The sequence below is a fragment of the Saimiri boliviensis genome, chromosome 19 (assembly GCF_048565385.1).
Source record: "Saimiri boliviensis isolate mSaiBol1 chromosome 19, mSaiBol1.pri, whole genome shotgun sequence".
NCBI lineage: Eukaryota > Metazoa > Chordata > Mammalia > Primates > Cebidae > Saimiri > Saimiri boliviensis.
The window spans coordinates 16,383,569-16,398,543 of NC_133467.1; the positions used below are offsets into that span (position 1 = coordinate 16,383,569).

The following is a 14,975-nucleotide window of genomic DNA, read 5'->3' on the forward strand; positions in this document are numbered from 1 at the left end:
GTGTCACTTTCATGTAACATGGGGCAATTGCTTAAAAGACTTCCGGGCCTTTTCTTTTTGTTCTGACAATTGCAAAAGCTGCTGGTTGTAATTGGAACAGTAATTGGAACGGGGCCTCCTCCATTTTCTTTTTCCCATTCTGCTTTGAAGAAAAGACAGGGTGGATTTTTTAAAGCACACACAGCTTCTACCCCTTCTATCTGCGGTAGGTGCTGAGGCCTGCAGATTAATTCTTTTCATGTGCTCGTTCCTTCAGGGGAGGGTGGATGACTCTGGTCTACAGCCATCTCAGCCTGCTCTGAGCAGAGCTGGCGGCCCCATCTGCATGACTCCCCAGGCCCCTAAGCATACAAGTGTTTCCCCTACCTTGTAATCCCACTGGAAGTTTCTTTTTGGCTTAAGTTTTGAACCTCTTTGTTTCCCTGTTCTTGTTTTTGCTTTGAGATGCTTAAAAAGATTTTACTTTATTTTAAACAGCAAAAGGTAGCGGGAGACATTGGGGATCCTCATCCTGCTCACTCAGATATTTTGGGAGCCAGAGGAACAACAACAGGTACCCAGAATGATGAACTGAGCATATCCATAGCGAACGCTCAGGATCTGATTCTACGAGACAAAGTAATTCACGAAAGCACTCGCCCTTCCCTTCCCAGGGTGCCTGTGTAAGTCTGCCCCGCTGTCCAGGCACCTCCTCCACACAGCTCCCAGCAGCCTCACATCCCCGACACGTCTAAATCCCCTCAGTCTAACAGCTGCTGCTTCACGATTCAGGTTTTTAAATACCCGAGTGATTTTGTGTTGCAGTGTATTGTTAGCTAATTCTCTCTCCTATGTCAGTATCTCTCCAGCTGGATACATTTTCTTGAGTCCAGAGATGGTGGTTCATCTGTATCTCATGTTAGTGTTGGGGATGTCAGAAGTCCTTCAGAGTCTTGAGCTAGCGATTGGCGTGTCTACCCTTCCCTCGGGATGCTTCCCAAAGATGGGTTGCCAAGCACCATATCCCTAGTTAACTCGGTACCCTTTCCCCAAGTGCCCCCGCAGCAGGGTCAGGAAAGGGCCCTCCTCTCTTCCCAGCCCAGTTCTCTTCTTCAGGCATGAACAGAGGGAAGGGAGGGCAGGGCCGGTCTTAGCTTCTGTTTCTCACTGTGTAGCAGGATCTGTAAAGGTGGGGGGTGGAGGAATGCCAGGTTGGGTGCCTGTGGTTGGTGCTTCCTTCCGAGCCCTGCCTCCTGGTGCCTGATGGAACAGTCGGGTCGGCTGCCCATGCCAGTCCTGTGACCAGTCATGTTACAGGTCCACACCTTAGTTTCTTAACAGTAAGATCTCTTCCAGGGCGAACGTACTTTGATTCTTTAAGAGCAATTTCTGTAGTACAATTTGGGTTTTTAACTGGAAGCTTTCTAAGTTTTAAATACTCAGGTCCATTAGGAAGTTCAGAAATAATTGATCAAAAAATAAAAAGGTGTGGAGTTGGATAGGATAGTAATTTCAGCCCCTCCCTGTCCCCAACCCACTGGCTAAAGGCTCAGAGATCATACAAGGCAGTGTTAAGTTAAAAGAAATGTCATACAATGTACACATTTGGAAAGGAGACGATTTTTTAAAAAGGGTTCCAGCCTGCAAGGTGGCCATCCCGAAGGCTGGGAAGTATAGCCGGGCACTTTGAGGGAAGGAGAGGTAAGAAAAGAATTTAAGTTGAACTTAAATTGGCTAAACATACTTATTTAACAGGTTATAGGAGGAGCTGTTCACAAAGGAGGTCCTCACACGTGCATCATGAACTAGCATGCATGTAACATATGACCCATGTTCACCTTGGGGTGGAGACTTATCCTTTAAGCAGATTACAGTTAGACCCTATGCATCTCAAGGTCTTTTTGAGACACAGAGGCACTCAAGTGCAGAGCCTCTGTCAACTAGCCAGACCCTAGTTCATGGCTGGCGGTCTTCTCATCTGGAGCAAGTTACTGAAATCAGTCTTGTCCAGTCAAAGCTGTGGTCATGGCTGGTGAAATAGAGGCTCATTTAGTCAGCATTTGTGAGCTGAATGAGTTGTAATTGTTTGAACATTGCTCATTTCAAGGCCAGTGCTTGTTTAGCTGCTAGAGAAAAAGAAAAACCTTGTGGCGGTTAGAACACAGTTTATTCTTAAGGTGGAGGGGTGCGGGGCTTAACCCTTGCCTGGCAGGGCTTTAGGTTCTGTGTATCATTTGGTATCTTCTGGCCGCCAAGAGTCTCTTCTGTTAGTCTTAAGATCTCTGTTTTAGCCTTAATGCTGGTCACTTGTGTCTAAACTGGGTATAAAGAGGGGTGTCTCACCTCCCATCCTGTCCTGGCTGGGAACTCAGTTTTTAAGGTTTTTCTGGATTCCCCTTGGCCAAGAGCGGTCTGTTCAGTCGATGGAGGGGCTTGAGATTTTATTTTTAGTCTACACGAGTGAAGGAAACAATTCTGTAAATAGCAATGAGGGTGTTACAATCACTCTGTGTTTTACTTGTCATCACGTTGCTGGAAGTCACATTAGACAGCTGTCTTTGTGACTGCTTTCCAAAGAAGACATGAGCAGGAATGTTTCTGGTGTGATCAGTCTGCAAATGCCACATTTCAGGTCTCACTTCTTTACCTTTGCTCTATGTCCTTAGAAAACACTTTCTACCAGGACTTTTCTGGACGTCAAGGCTACTCGGAAGCCCCTGGGTACCGCTCAGCCCTGTGGCTGACACCTGAGCACACCTGCCTGCCCCAGCCCAGCTCACAGCAGCCCTTTCCCCTCCAGCCGGGTTCCTACCCAGCAGGAGGGGGTGCGGGACAGACAGGGGCATCGATACCTCTTTACTCAGTTCTTGAGACCCATCTACCAGGAACCGGCAGCAATGTGGCAGCGACAGGGTCTCCTGGAGGAACGGTCTGGGAGGAAACACTGCAGACACACCTGGGCCCTGGTAAGACCTGGCAACTAGTGGGGCCACGCTGAGTGTAGGGTCTGGGTGGGGAGGAAGCAGGAAAGGGAGGTGCTGACATCAGTCAGAGGAGGTAGGATTGCAGCTGGGAAAGGCAAAGATGCAGGCGTTGTGCCTGTTACGGAGGGCCTGCTAGTTTTCAGCCACTGTGCTGCTGCTTTGCACACATCTGGAGATTGCTATCTTCCAGCACAGTCCATCTCTCCCCTGTGCACGGCAGGACAAGTGGAGCCACTCCTGCCATCCAAATGGTGACATAGTTTCTAGGAGAGCGATGACGGGGTGGAGAAATGTAGGCCAAGTCCTCTTTCTGCAATCATCCACACCCAAGAGCTTACTCTCAGCGTCTCCAGCAGAAACTCATGTTTCTGTCTTGGTCCTGAGTTTTTTCAGGTCCATCAGACCTTCAACGACAAGGGCTGAGTGTGGGTGAGCAATGCTGAGTGATGCCAGGGAGATGCTGGAGACCACCTAGAATGATTCGATCTTAGACCTGCCAGGATTAGGTTGTGTCCGTGTTGAAGACTCAGATGGAGAGGAAGGTGGTGGAGGATCCCTGTGACCTAGCTTGATGTTGCTCTGATTTCCAAGATTCCCGCAGAGTGACTTTGACAGTAGAGAAGGAGTTGAATAGCATGTCCTGGGGGGGCTAGGACTGAGCCGAGCACACGGGCATTCTCTGCACTTGCTGTGACTGGCTTGGGGTGACGGGCTCCGAGCTTCCACTGCAGTTAAGAAAGCTGATTGTATCCGCGTTACCCTTCTTCAGGATAGATGGGAAAACCACAGCTTCCAATTGCTATTTTCATTTCTGTTTGTGACGCAGGAGAGAACACAGTGTCTCAAGAAACCTCCCAGCCTCCTGATGGCCAAGAGGTCATTTCCAAACCACAGGTGAGAGCACACAGCATAAAAGATGCGGCTGCCCACCTGAATGCTTCTGACTTTTACTGTTGCCTGGTTTGTCGGCCACATGCAAGCTCCTCCTCAGTGCTGCACAGCTCTCTCTTCCACACGGTCCCTTGCTTCTTCCTATTCCAACTCCTGGGAGCCGGGCGGGAGGCTGTGCTCCTGTGTACACTCAGCCCCACCAACCTGTGTCTGTGGGGAGAGAGGGAGCAGCTGAGCTGGTTTGTTTTGGCCTCTCTGATCTCTGTTTTCTGACATCTTCTTCTCACAGCTGCACAAAACGCTTGCCATACCTTGCCCTGCCATGGAAGACTGTTGGTATTTCCTTGTTTTAATTTTTACCTGGTTTTATTTCAAAGAAAGATCTGTGCTAGCTGTGACAGTGCCTGCCTCTGTCTTTTCTCCTCAGTTCAGCTGTGAGGTCCTGGAGGTGACCGTGTCTGATGAATCATTCTATCTATCTCTGATTGGACATACCCTGCCCTCAGCAATGGGCAGTGTTGGTCCCAAACCTAAGATGTTCTTCAGCTTCTCTGGTTGGAGGGTGACATCCTATGCTTTTTCTTCTTTGAAGACAGAGTCTTGCGGTGTTGCCCAGACTATAGTGGAATGGTGCGATCTCGGCTTACTGCAACCTCTGCCTACCAGGTTCAAGTGATTCTCCTGTCACAGCCTCCTGAGTAGCTGGTATTACAGGCATGTGCCACTACACCTGGCTAATTTTTATATTTTTAGTAGAGTTGGGCTTTCACCATGTTAGTCAGGCTGGTTTCAAACTCCTGACCTTGTGATCCACCTGCCTTGGCCTCCCAAAGTGCTGGGATTACAGATGGGAGCCATAGCGCATGGCCAATTTTATTAAGTAGCTCAACGGGTACAGATCTTAATGAACTTTTAATACTTTTCTGTTTTGTTTTTTTTCCTGACTGAAAAGTAATACATTATTGTTATAGAAAAATCTAAAGGTGAAGTATCATATAAAGAATCAAACATCACTCAATCCAGCAGACAAAATATTTTGGTTATTTTCTTACACTATTTTTTCTGTATATGCATATGTATACACAAGTATATGTATATCTGTATATACATTACACACTTACATGTTTTTAAATGGCTAAGAACATACGTATACAAGGCTTTATTTCCTGTTACTTAACCCTATATAATGAGATTTTTCTATGTCATTCATAAATATGATTTTTAATATTGTCATGACAAAATTCATTGTATGAAAGTGCCGCTATCAACTCACCTGTTCATCTGCAAATATTCACTGAGTTCCTGCAATGTGCCAGGTCCTGTCGCAAGGGACTGGGGAGGCATCAGCATGTCAGACCAAGCCTAGCCTCAGGCACTCAAGTCTGGCAGAAGTGACTCAAATAGAACTATACACGCAAGGCGTCTCACTTTAGAGGGGGCCGCCAAGGAAGGTGTCTCTGGGAGGCCTTCAAGCGGAGGTCAGGATGGAGCATGGAAATGAGCCAGGTGAATATGCCGGGGACAGGTGTTCCAGGCAGACAAACAGCAGGAGTGCAGGCCCTGAACTGGCTCCCTTGGTGTAGTTAAGGGAGGGCAAGGGTGTCACTGTGCCCTGAGCGTGGGGAGCCTTAGGGAGGAGGGCAGCGGGGGCAGGCTGACGGGGCCTCCACCACCACGGTAAGGAGCTTGCCTTCTGGGTGATCATTCTCAGGTTGTTGTTCATTATTGTGAGCGTTGCATCCTTTCCTCTCCCTCCCTCTGTTCCTCCTTCCTTTTCTCACTCGTGTATAACACACAGTGCTGAGTATCATAGCAGATAAGCCCTCATCTATGTCTTGAGTCATTCACTTAGGAGAAATTCCTAGAAGGAAAGCCAGACAGCCTATGTTTAACCTTTGATGTGCCATTTCCTAGCTGTGTGACCTTAGACAGGTTGCTTAACCTTTCTGTGCCTTAGTTTTCTCAGAGATAAAATGAGATAATAATAGCACATAGCTCATAGGGCTATTGTAAGCATTAAATGCATCACTACATATAAAGCCTTTAGAACAGTGCCTGGCACAAAATCAACACTATCCTCATTGGAGTAAAATACAAAGTTTTTTTCTATATTTTGCCAAAGTATTTCCTAAGGTTTATATCAATTATGCTTTATTGAGAGTGTAAAATGTAAATATTACAGAAAAAGGCAATATGTTGTATGACTCCACCTACATGAGATACACAGGCTAGGCAAACTCAGGGACAGAAAGTGGGATGGCAGCGACCAGGGCCTGGGGAAGGGGGAGTGGGGGTTATGTAACGGGGGTGATGAAAACATTCCGGAGATGGCCAATGGTGACGATCGTACGACACTGTGCATACTTTGAAAGATGGTTAAAATGGCAAACTTTATGTGTATATATTTTACCACAATAAAAAAAAGTTAATGTGAAGGGACGTGTGTGTGTTTTACCCTCCTCTGGTGTGTGTGTTCCCAGTTGATCTTGACCAAGTCTGTTAGGAACTGAGCTGTAAGATGAGTTAGGTTTGGTGGTTGCTACATTCTCTGCTTTTTCGGGCTTGCGGGCCTGTGTGGGGTGTTTTCTGGCCCGCTGCATCTCCCTCAGTAGCAGTCCATACCCCGTGTCCCAGGCCTCAGCATAGCTCTGAAAGCTGTGTTTCTGGAGAGGTGGCACGACAGGCAGAGGTCTGTCAGTTTGGGGATACCATGGGCTTGAGCTCTGACCTTACCCTGTGGCTTTCAGCAAGTCGTTTTTCATGGCTGAGCCTTACCTCCTCCTCAGTAAAATATGATCCTGAGAGACAATCCCCCTGCCTTAGGCGCAGGTCAGGTGAGGGAGTACATGAAAATGTGTTTGGTGACCTGTCAAGTGCCATGCAAGCGTGCGTCCTTTTCCTTAACTCCAGACGCCAGTGGTTGCCAGAGCACGAAGTATTTCTGAGAGTTCCACCAGTTCCGTCAAGGAGCATGAGGAGGAGACCTCCGACGAGGCTGGACAAAGCTGTCCCCAGAACGCTGCCCAGAGAGGCGCGCTCGGAGACGGGAAGGCGCACAAGAAGGTGGACAGACTTGCTCTTCTCTCCCCGCCCTTCCTCCCAGCCATTCCCTTCCTTGAGGGTGGCGCAGGCTCGGAAGTCTGGGCTCTGACTGCCTCGCTGGGGCGGGTTGACCCCACAGTCGGGGGAGAAGCAAACCTACAGGTCATAAAATGTCATCTTCCCTGCCAGAGCTCAGGGTTTGGCTGGTTCAGCTGGTTTCGGTCGAAGCCCACCAAGAACGCGTCCCTCTCTGGCGACGAGGACTCATCGGACAGTCCTGACTCTGAGGTAGGCTCTGTGGCCGGAGGATGCCCGTCTCTGTTGCCGGAGGATGCCCGTCTCTGTTGGCCTTTCAGAGGGAGTTGCCTCAGCACCTACGGGCCCCCCGCGCTGGCATCCGGCTCTATGCCAGGCCACATGAGACAGAGGTTTTGTGATGGGAGATGGTGAGAAATCAGTTGGTCCTGTGAGGGCAAAGGCAGATTATAAAGGGCTTTATAAAGTTAGGATGAAGAACTGTAACTTGGGAGGGTCAGTAGTAGGGAGCTAGAGTGGATTACTGAGGAGAAGCGTGGGATGGAGAAGGGGCTTTGGGGAGTACCCAGCGGCAGTTTGCAGCCAGGCCGCCATAGCCAGTGTGCGGACACAGGTGGGTGGGCGGGAATCTGTTAGCCGCCAATGTCACCGATGCTGCCTTCCTTTCTCCACAAAGCAGGAGACCCCCAGAGCATCATCTCTGCAGCAGGCTGGCCTGGGTCTCTCACTGACACCTCCCCCCGAGTCCCCACCTCTGGCGGCTGTCAGCGCCTTCTCCGGAGACACAGGTACCGCCACTCTGTGTCCTCTGGGCCATGGGTGGTCCCTTCAGTGCTCCGAACGGTGGGGTGCCTTCTGGGAGTGGGGACCCCAGTCCCGAGCAGACGAAACAGCTCTGTCTCATTGCTTGCCAGGAGGGGGCGAAGGCCGAGGATCCGTATCCGGTGGGGGAGCAGCCACCCCTGCGGTCGGAGGCTTGTGCGGGCCCGAGGTGAGCAGTCCCCGGGCTGGACTCGGACCCCAGCAGATGCCTGTGTGTGAGCCCCGAGCTTTCAGGGTGGGCTGGACGTGGGCCCTGGGCAGCGCTGACTCCTGGGGAACACGAAGAACGCTTCTTGGCTGTGTTAGTTTGCTCAGGCCATCGTAACAAAGTAGCACAGAACGGAGGCTCAGACCACAGGAACCTGACCTCCCCAGCTCTGCGGGCTGAAAGCCGAGGTCGGGTGTCAGCAGGGTCGTGTCTTGTGAGGCCTCTTTCATTGGCTCGTACCCGGCCATCTTCTCTCTACGTCTTCACGTGGCCTTTCCTCTGAGGGTGTCTGTGTGCAGCTCTCTTCCTCTTACAGGGACACGAGTCACACCGGATTGTGCTACCCATATGACCTCCATTTATGTTAATTGCCTCTTTAAAGACCCCATCTCCAGAGATTAGATTTTCGTTTCTCCAGACATGTATTTTCTGAGGTACTGGGGGGCTAGGGCTTCAACATGCGATTTTTTTTTTTCCTGGAAACACAGTTCAACCTATAACAGCTTCGTCAGGTGAAGCCCGGGGAATTGCCTCCTTCCCTGTCCCAGGAGGAGCCAGAGTTCACTGGGGACATTGGCCAGGGCTGTGATAAATTCTTGATGGGTTGTCCATATCCGTATGGATTTTGTATCTATTGCTAGAAAAACATTTTTATTTCTTGAAGTCTGGTTAGAACACTCTTGTAGAATTTTAGATCCTTTGAAGGCTAGGTTACCTTTTTTTTTTTTTTTTTTGAGACGGAGTTTTTTTTTTGCTCTTGTTACCCAGGCTGGAGTGCAATGGCGTGATCTCGGCTCACCGCAACCTCCGCCTCCTGGGTTCAGGCAATTCTCCTGCCTCGGCCTCCTGGCTAGGTTACTTTTTACGATGGTATCAAGATAATTCGTTGAAACTTTGTCTTCTTATCCACATCGCTGCTCCAGACCCAGGGCTTGGTTGTGTCCACTTGAACCATGTTTGCCTGCTCTAGAGCCCCTGAGTTCTGTTAAGAAGCCCTTCTGATATGCTTCTCTTTTAAATCATTTCAGTAGCTTTTGGGGTACAAGGGTTTTGGTGACATAGATGAATTATATAGTGGTGAATGCTGGCATTTTAGTGCACCCATCACCCCAGTGGTATTGGCATGAATGTGGGTCGTGCCTAATGTTTAGTATTTCATCCTCGACCCTTCTCTCACCCTTCCCCCTCTGAATCCCTGCAGTCCATTCTGTCACTCTGCATGCCTTTGCAATCCCACCACTGGGTATTGGCCCAAAGACAAAAAAGTCGTTACATGGGCCAGGCACAGTGGCTCACGCCTGTAGTCTCAGAACTTTGGGAGGTCAAGGCAGGCAGATCACACAAGTTCAGGAGTTTGAGACCAACCTGGCCAACAGAGTGAAACCCCATGAGCCGTACTCATAGCTTAGCTCCCACTTGTGAGAACATACGGTTTTTGGTTTTCCACTCCTGTGTACTTCACTTAGAATAATGGCCTCCAGCTCCATCCATGTTGCTTGCAAAGACATTATTTTGTTCATTTTAATGGCTGAGTACTATTCCATGGCATATATGTGCCACATTTTTTAATGCACTCATCAGTCGATGGGCACTTAGGTTGGTTCCACATTTTGCAATTGGGAATTGTGCTGCTATAAACATAGTCGTGCAAGTGTCTTTTTCATAGAATGACTTCTTTTTTTTTGAGATGGAGTCTCGCACTGTTGCCCGGGCTGGAGTGTAGTGACGCCATCTCTGCTCACTACAACTTCCGCCTCCCAGGTTCAGGCGATTCTCCTGCCTCTCAACCTCCCAAGTAGCTGGGATTGCAAACACCTGCCACCACGCCCGGCGAATGTTTTTATAATTTTAGTAGCAATGTGGTTTCACTGTGTTGGCCAGGTTAGTCTCAAACTCCTGACTTTGTGTGATCTGACTGCCTCGGCCTCCCAAAGTGCTGGGATTACAGGTGTGAGCCACTGTGCCTGGCCCACATAATGACTTTGTATTCTTTGGGCCAATACCCAGTAGTGGGATTGCTGGATTGAATGGTAGTTCTACTTTTAGTTCTTTAAGGAATCTCCATACTGTTTTCCATAGAGGTTGTACTAATTTATACTCCCACCAGGCATGTATAAGTGTTCCCTTTTCCCCACATCCGTGCCGACATCTATTATTTTTTGACTTTTTAGTTACGGATATTCTTGCAGGAATAAGATGGTATCTCATTGTGGCTTTAATTTACACTTCCCTGATGCTGACCACTTTTTTTGTTTGTTTATTGGCCATTTGTATATCTTTCTTTTGAGAAATGCCTATTCATATCCTTTGGAGAGTTAATAAGGAACTCAAAGAAATCACCAAGGAAAAAACACATAGTCCCGAGAAGCTTCTTTAAGGCCTCAACGTTCTGAAACCTGGGCGGCAGGCACTGATGGGATTTTCCATGATTTTCCATCACAGAGTGCTTCCTTTGAGCCCTGCCCTGACCCTGGTGTTCTGCTTCCTCCACCTGCCATAAAAGGGGCTGTTCCTCTTTACAACCCGTCTCAGGTCCCTCAGGTAAGGAAGCCCTCCGGGGGAGGGGCTGGCCAGGAGCACGGGTTTTGGATTAAGGAGATCTAGGTTTATCATCCCAGTTTACCATTTACTGTATGTGAGTTCCTGAGCAATTCTTTAACCTCTCCAAGTCTCAGTTTCTGCATCTGTAAAATGGGGTTAGTAGTAGCTAGCTCATAGATATGTATATGAAGGGCCTGGAACTCAGAAAATGGCTAAGAAATGTAGTTGTTATTAATACATGTTTAACTTTTAATAGCTCTCGAGATGTGGAAGGCACAGTCAGTGTGGGTATCTGTAGTGTGGGCGCTCTGGCACTCCTTCCTGGGATAAAGGGATCATTGGAAACTTTGAGAGAAGCTAAGCGCCCTGTTCTTCAGCAACCTGGGCCGACTTAGCTCTGCTAGTGTCTCATTTGGCCTCCTCTCTTTATAAGATCAAATTTCTTTTCACCATATTTAAGTGAAGGTGTTAGGTAGAGGTAGATGCTCAGAACACAGCCTTGGGAAATGCTCTAGACAGAGGCTCGGGGTGCCCTAGCGCCATCCATCCAGTCAGCCCCGGGCAGAGTCACGTTTGGGGTTGTCCTCAGTATCATATTTGTTCTTCTTTTCCAGCTGCCCCCCGCCACCAGCGTGAATCGGCCAAATCGCCTAGCTCAGCGTCGCTATCCCACCCAGCCCTGCTGAGAATGAACACACGTCTCAGGCTCATCCCCCAAGAGTGCAACTTTTCCTGCTCTCCTTTTCTCAGTCTCCCAGACCCTCTCTGCCATATTCGGACCCTCGAGAGGTTTGTGCTAGCCCGATGCCTCCACCGGGCACTTGGAAGGCAACAGGACAGGATCTCTCAAGACACAGCACAGTCCAGTCTCTTAAGATTAGCTTCAGAATGATGGAAATTATTTTAGCAGATGGAAAGTCTGGCTCTAATAGCAGACTGCACAGGAGCAGAGTGACATGGTGGTGGCACTTACAGTGGTGGCTTGAGAGCCTCAGGGAAATTAGAGCCCTAACAGCTAGAGTCAAAGATGATACCACAGGGTCCTGTGGCAGAAAACAGGGTCGGGGAGGGGCAGGGGCTCAGAACAATATTCTAGACCAACTTTGATTTCTTCTTGTCTTACTAATAGAGCAATACATAACTCTACTTAGCAAAGTTTCTACACTGAAATTTGATTATTGCTGCCCTTGATAATTTCCTCCTCAATGATATTTCAGCACTTTCCCTCTTGGTCCTAGTTTTGTGCACATTTTTTTTAATGTGGTTCAGATTAATTATATTTCTCTCCCTTTCTTAGCTGGTCCTATTTTTTCACATTCTGGCATGTGGCTATCAAGTTAGAGTGCTGTAGGCATCATATTGTCATGGTAACTACTGAACCTAATGATGCAGATGGATGGCACATCAGTATAATAAATGATGGAAAACGGTTCCTAAAAATTCATCCCTTTCATAAGAGGGGAAGAATGAGTGCCTGATATTGTTAATACCTCCCTTTCTACCTCAGGCCTTTGCAAATTGATGTTCAGAGGGTCACTGGAGTGAGAAGGAGGAGGGGGATGTCTTGGAAATTTCCATTTCTCTTTTCAGACCCAAAATAGGAATGACTCTTGCTGTTTGTCAGATTTGCTGGAAATTGCTCCTCACAAAGAACATTTTTTTTTATACATGTAATTGTAAATACAGGTTTAGTACTTTAATGTTCTATAGTTCTGATGTTGATAGTAATTAAACCCAGATAATTTTATAGCAAATGCTTGTTTCTGGCTGATTTTTACAGAGGAAGAAAGTACATTGGTGGTCTCTTCCCTGAAGTCCTTTTAATAATGGTTTTATTGTGTGATCAAGTGCGAATAGCTGGAAGGAGCCCTTTGCTAATGAGGAGTCTAGGGGCAGATCCTCTTAACTTCTAAGTCTATGCTAATATTATTATTTTCCCAATTTACAAAATTTGAACAAAAAGCTCTTCTGATGCAAGTCAGTCACTTTGCTAAGTAAACTAAGTGTTGTATATTTTGTTCCAGAAAAGGTTTTTGTAAACCTCTTAAATTAGAAAGTATATGCATAAATGTCTTGTACCTGGAAGGCTCTCAGTAAATGCTGTTCTTTTTTCCTTAAAAGGCTGCCGCTGCTTCAGTTTGGTATGCTGACACCCAGTGGCGGTGCTGTGGCATTAGTGTGTGAGTTCCATAGGAGCCACACTGCCAAGCCTTGCATCGCGGCTCATCCATAGCTCACCCTGTAACTTTGGGCAAGGTTATATCACTGTCTTGCACTTCGGTTTTCTCATCTATAAAATAAAGTTGATAATAATCAAAGTACCTGCCTTATGGGAACATTGCAAAAATTAAATGAGTTAGGCTCTTAAGAAGGGCCTGGTGTGTGCTAAGTACAGTTGTCCCTTGAATAAAATGGCTTTGAACTGTGTGGGTCCGCTTATACTGGAACCTTATTCTGCTTCTGCCTGTCCAAAACGGCCAGACCAACCCCTCTTCTTCCTCCTCCTCGATGTGAAGACCATGAGGACGAAGACCTTTATGATGATCCCCTTTCACTTGATGAATAGTCAATATATTTTCTCTTTCTTGTGATTTTCTTAAGCAGGTTTTTTTCTCTGTTACTTTATTATAAGAATACAGCATATAATGTATATAACATGTACAACATGTGTTAATTGACAGTTTATGTTATGCATAAGGCTTCCAGTCAACAGTGGACTATCAGTCGTTGAGTTTTTGGGGAGTCAAAAATCCTAAGTGGATTTTTGACTTTCTAGGACTCTGCCCCTAATGTCCACATTGTTCAAAGCTCAACTATACTTTAGTATGATATAGTGTCTTTTATTATTAATTCGCAATCTAATAAGATCTGAACTGGTTTCTTTTTAGCCTGCAAGATCTGACTACAGACTTTTCATTCTTGATATCTGTGTATGGCAGGAATAATGATGAAAAAATACTTCTCGATATGTGTCATTGCCAAGTCAGTTTCTCTTCCTGCATCCCTTCTAATACCAACATGAGGCCATGAGGCTTAGAGCCATGGGAACAATGGCATGGGGGGTCCTATCTACTGGGCTTCTCCTAGAAAAAAAGCACTTTAGGGGAGGAGAGTGTGGACCAAAGAGGTAGGTGCAGATGTGGAATGCCTGTGTCCTCACTTACTCTTACTGTTAAGAGAATTCATGGAAAACCAGTGGCAACTATCATGCTCAACAAAGCAAGTACTGAGTTTAGTTACCTCCCAGCCACAGGAATACAGAACAATGAACATATCTTCTGAAGAGGAAGAGCCAGGGGTTTCTATGCACTAGAAAGGGAGGAGGTTCCTGGTGTTTGTGGTAATTCACAGTAGAAAGGTTTTACGCTGGCGAAGTCAGAATGTGTCTATTAATCTGTGTCTGCTTGATTAAAACAAGACCAGTTGCTCATTGGTTAGGAATGTTAGGTCCAGTAAGGGGCTGAGGAACCGGGGTCACTCAGAGTTCTTAGCTGCTCATCCGTGTTGTTTGGGTAGCGGTGGTGGTATTGCTCAAGGTCATGGTTGTTTTACAGCTTCAACTGGTTAAGGTGTGCGGTGGTGAAACAAAGCAAGTGCGGCTGTCAGAAGAAAATATTGTTTTCCTCCCTTTATAAGGCGGAGGCTTGGAAATAGAGCAGGTTGTGACGGATATACACTGCTAGGAAAGGGAGTGTGTTGAGCTAGTGGCCTTTCTTCTGTAGCTTACCTGGTAACCTTGGGAAGGGAGGCTGCAAGACTTGAGGAGAAGCCAGCCTTGGCTTGGCAACTTGTTCAATGTGTCTGGGGAGCCATAGCAGCTTGGCCTTGGGGATCTGAGGCACAGCGTCGAGCTCCCTGCACCTGCTGCAGTGTAGACTCTAGCAGGGAATAATTGCATAATGACCCCAAAGGGCAGATGGGACAAGTAGTATCCCAAAAGGCAAGAGGTCAGGAGTGGGCCAGACTAGCCACCAGCAACGAATAGGGCACACCATGAAGGCCATAGCCCTGTTTTCCATGAGCTATTTGGGGAGAGAGAATGCACGGAATTCTCTTTCTCTCTCAAAAAAAGGAATTACCAAAAGACACCGTGTGAAAGGGAGGAGCCTGAGGTATTATTAATTGGCAAGTTTGTTTTTTCACCTGCTTCTCAACAGGGTCCAAGCTTGGAGGAAGAAAAGATCAGTCATAGGAAATAAGCCACAGTTTCCTTGAAAGCTGAGTAACAGTGTGCACATTTATAATTCTGCTATGTACATATAATTCAATATTTATATACAAACGTTGAAATTTAATGTTCTATAATTTTGAAAGTGAACAAACCATTAAATTCCATTTCAGGGTCTTTATCATATGAATGCTACCATTCCAGCCCTCTGATCCCCACCTGTGGCTGCAGAACTGTAAAGGAGCCTTGAGTCCTCAGTCACCTGTGTGTCCTCTCTGTTCAGCCCTTCCTCAGGCTTCATGTT

The 14,975-nt window shown here is 47.2% G+C and overlaps 1 protein-coding gene across 2 annotated transcripts in view; it reads left to right on the forward strand.

Moving 5' to 3' along the window:
• Positions 1-11,279, forward strand: part of SEC16B (SEC16 homolog B, endoplasmic reticulum export factor) — a 40,985-nt gene extending 29,706 nt beyond the window's left edge. The window contains exons 18-26 of one of the 2 annotated variants that reach the window (XM_074389533.1): positions 478-553; positions 2,646-2,945; positions 3,790-3,857; positions 6,765-6,917; positions 7,086-7,184; positions 7,609-7,720; positions 7,847-7,923; positions 10,405-10,503; positions 11,118-11,279. In XM_074389533.1, coding sequence (XP_074245634.1) covers positions 478-553; positions 2,646-2,945; positions 3,790-3,857; positions 6,765-6,917; positions 7,086-7,184; positions 7,609-7,720; positions 7,847-7,923; positions 10,405-10,503; positions 11,118-11,189 — 1,056 coding nt within the window. In that variant the 3' untranslated portion in view covers positions 11,190-11,279. The remainder of the gene's footprint in view (positions 1-477; positions 554-2,645; positions 2,946-3,789; positions 3,858-6,764; positions 6,918-7,085; positions 7,185-7,608; positions 7,721-7,846; positions 7,924-10,404; positions 10,504-11,117) is intronic. The other variant, XM_074389534.1, reaches the window with a different exon arrangement.
• The last annotated feature ends 3,696 nt before the right edge of the window (positions 11,280-14,975 follow it).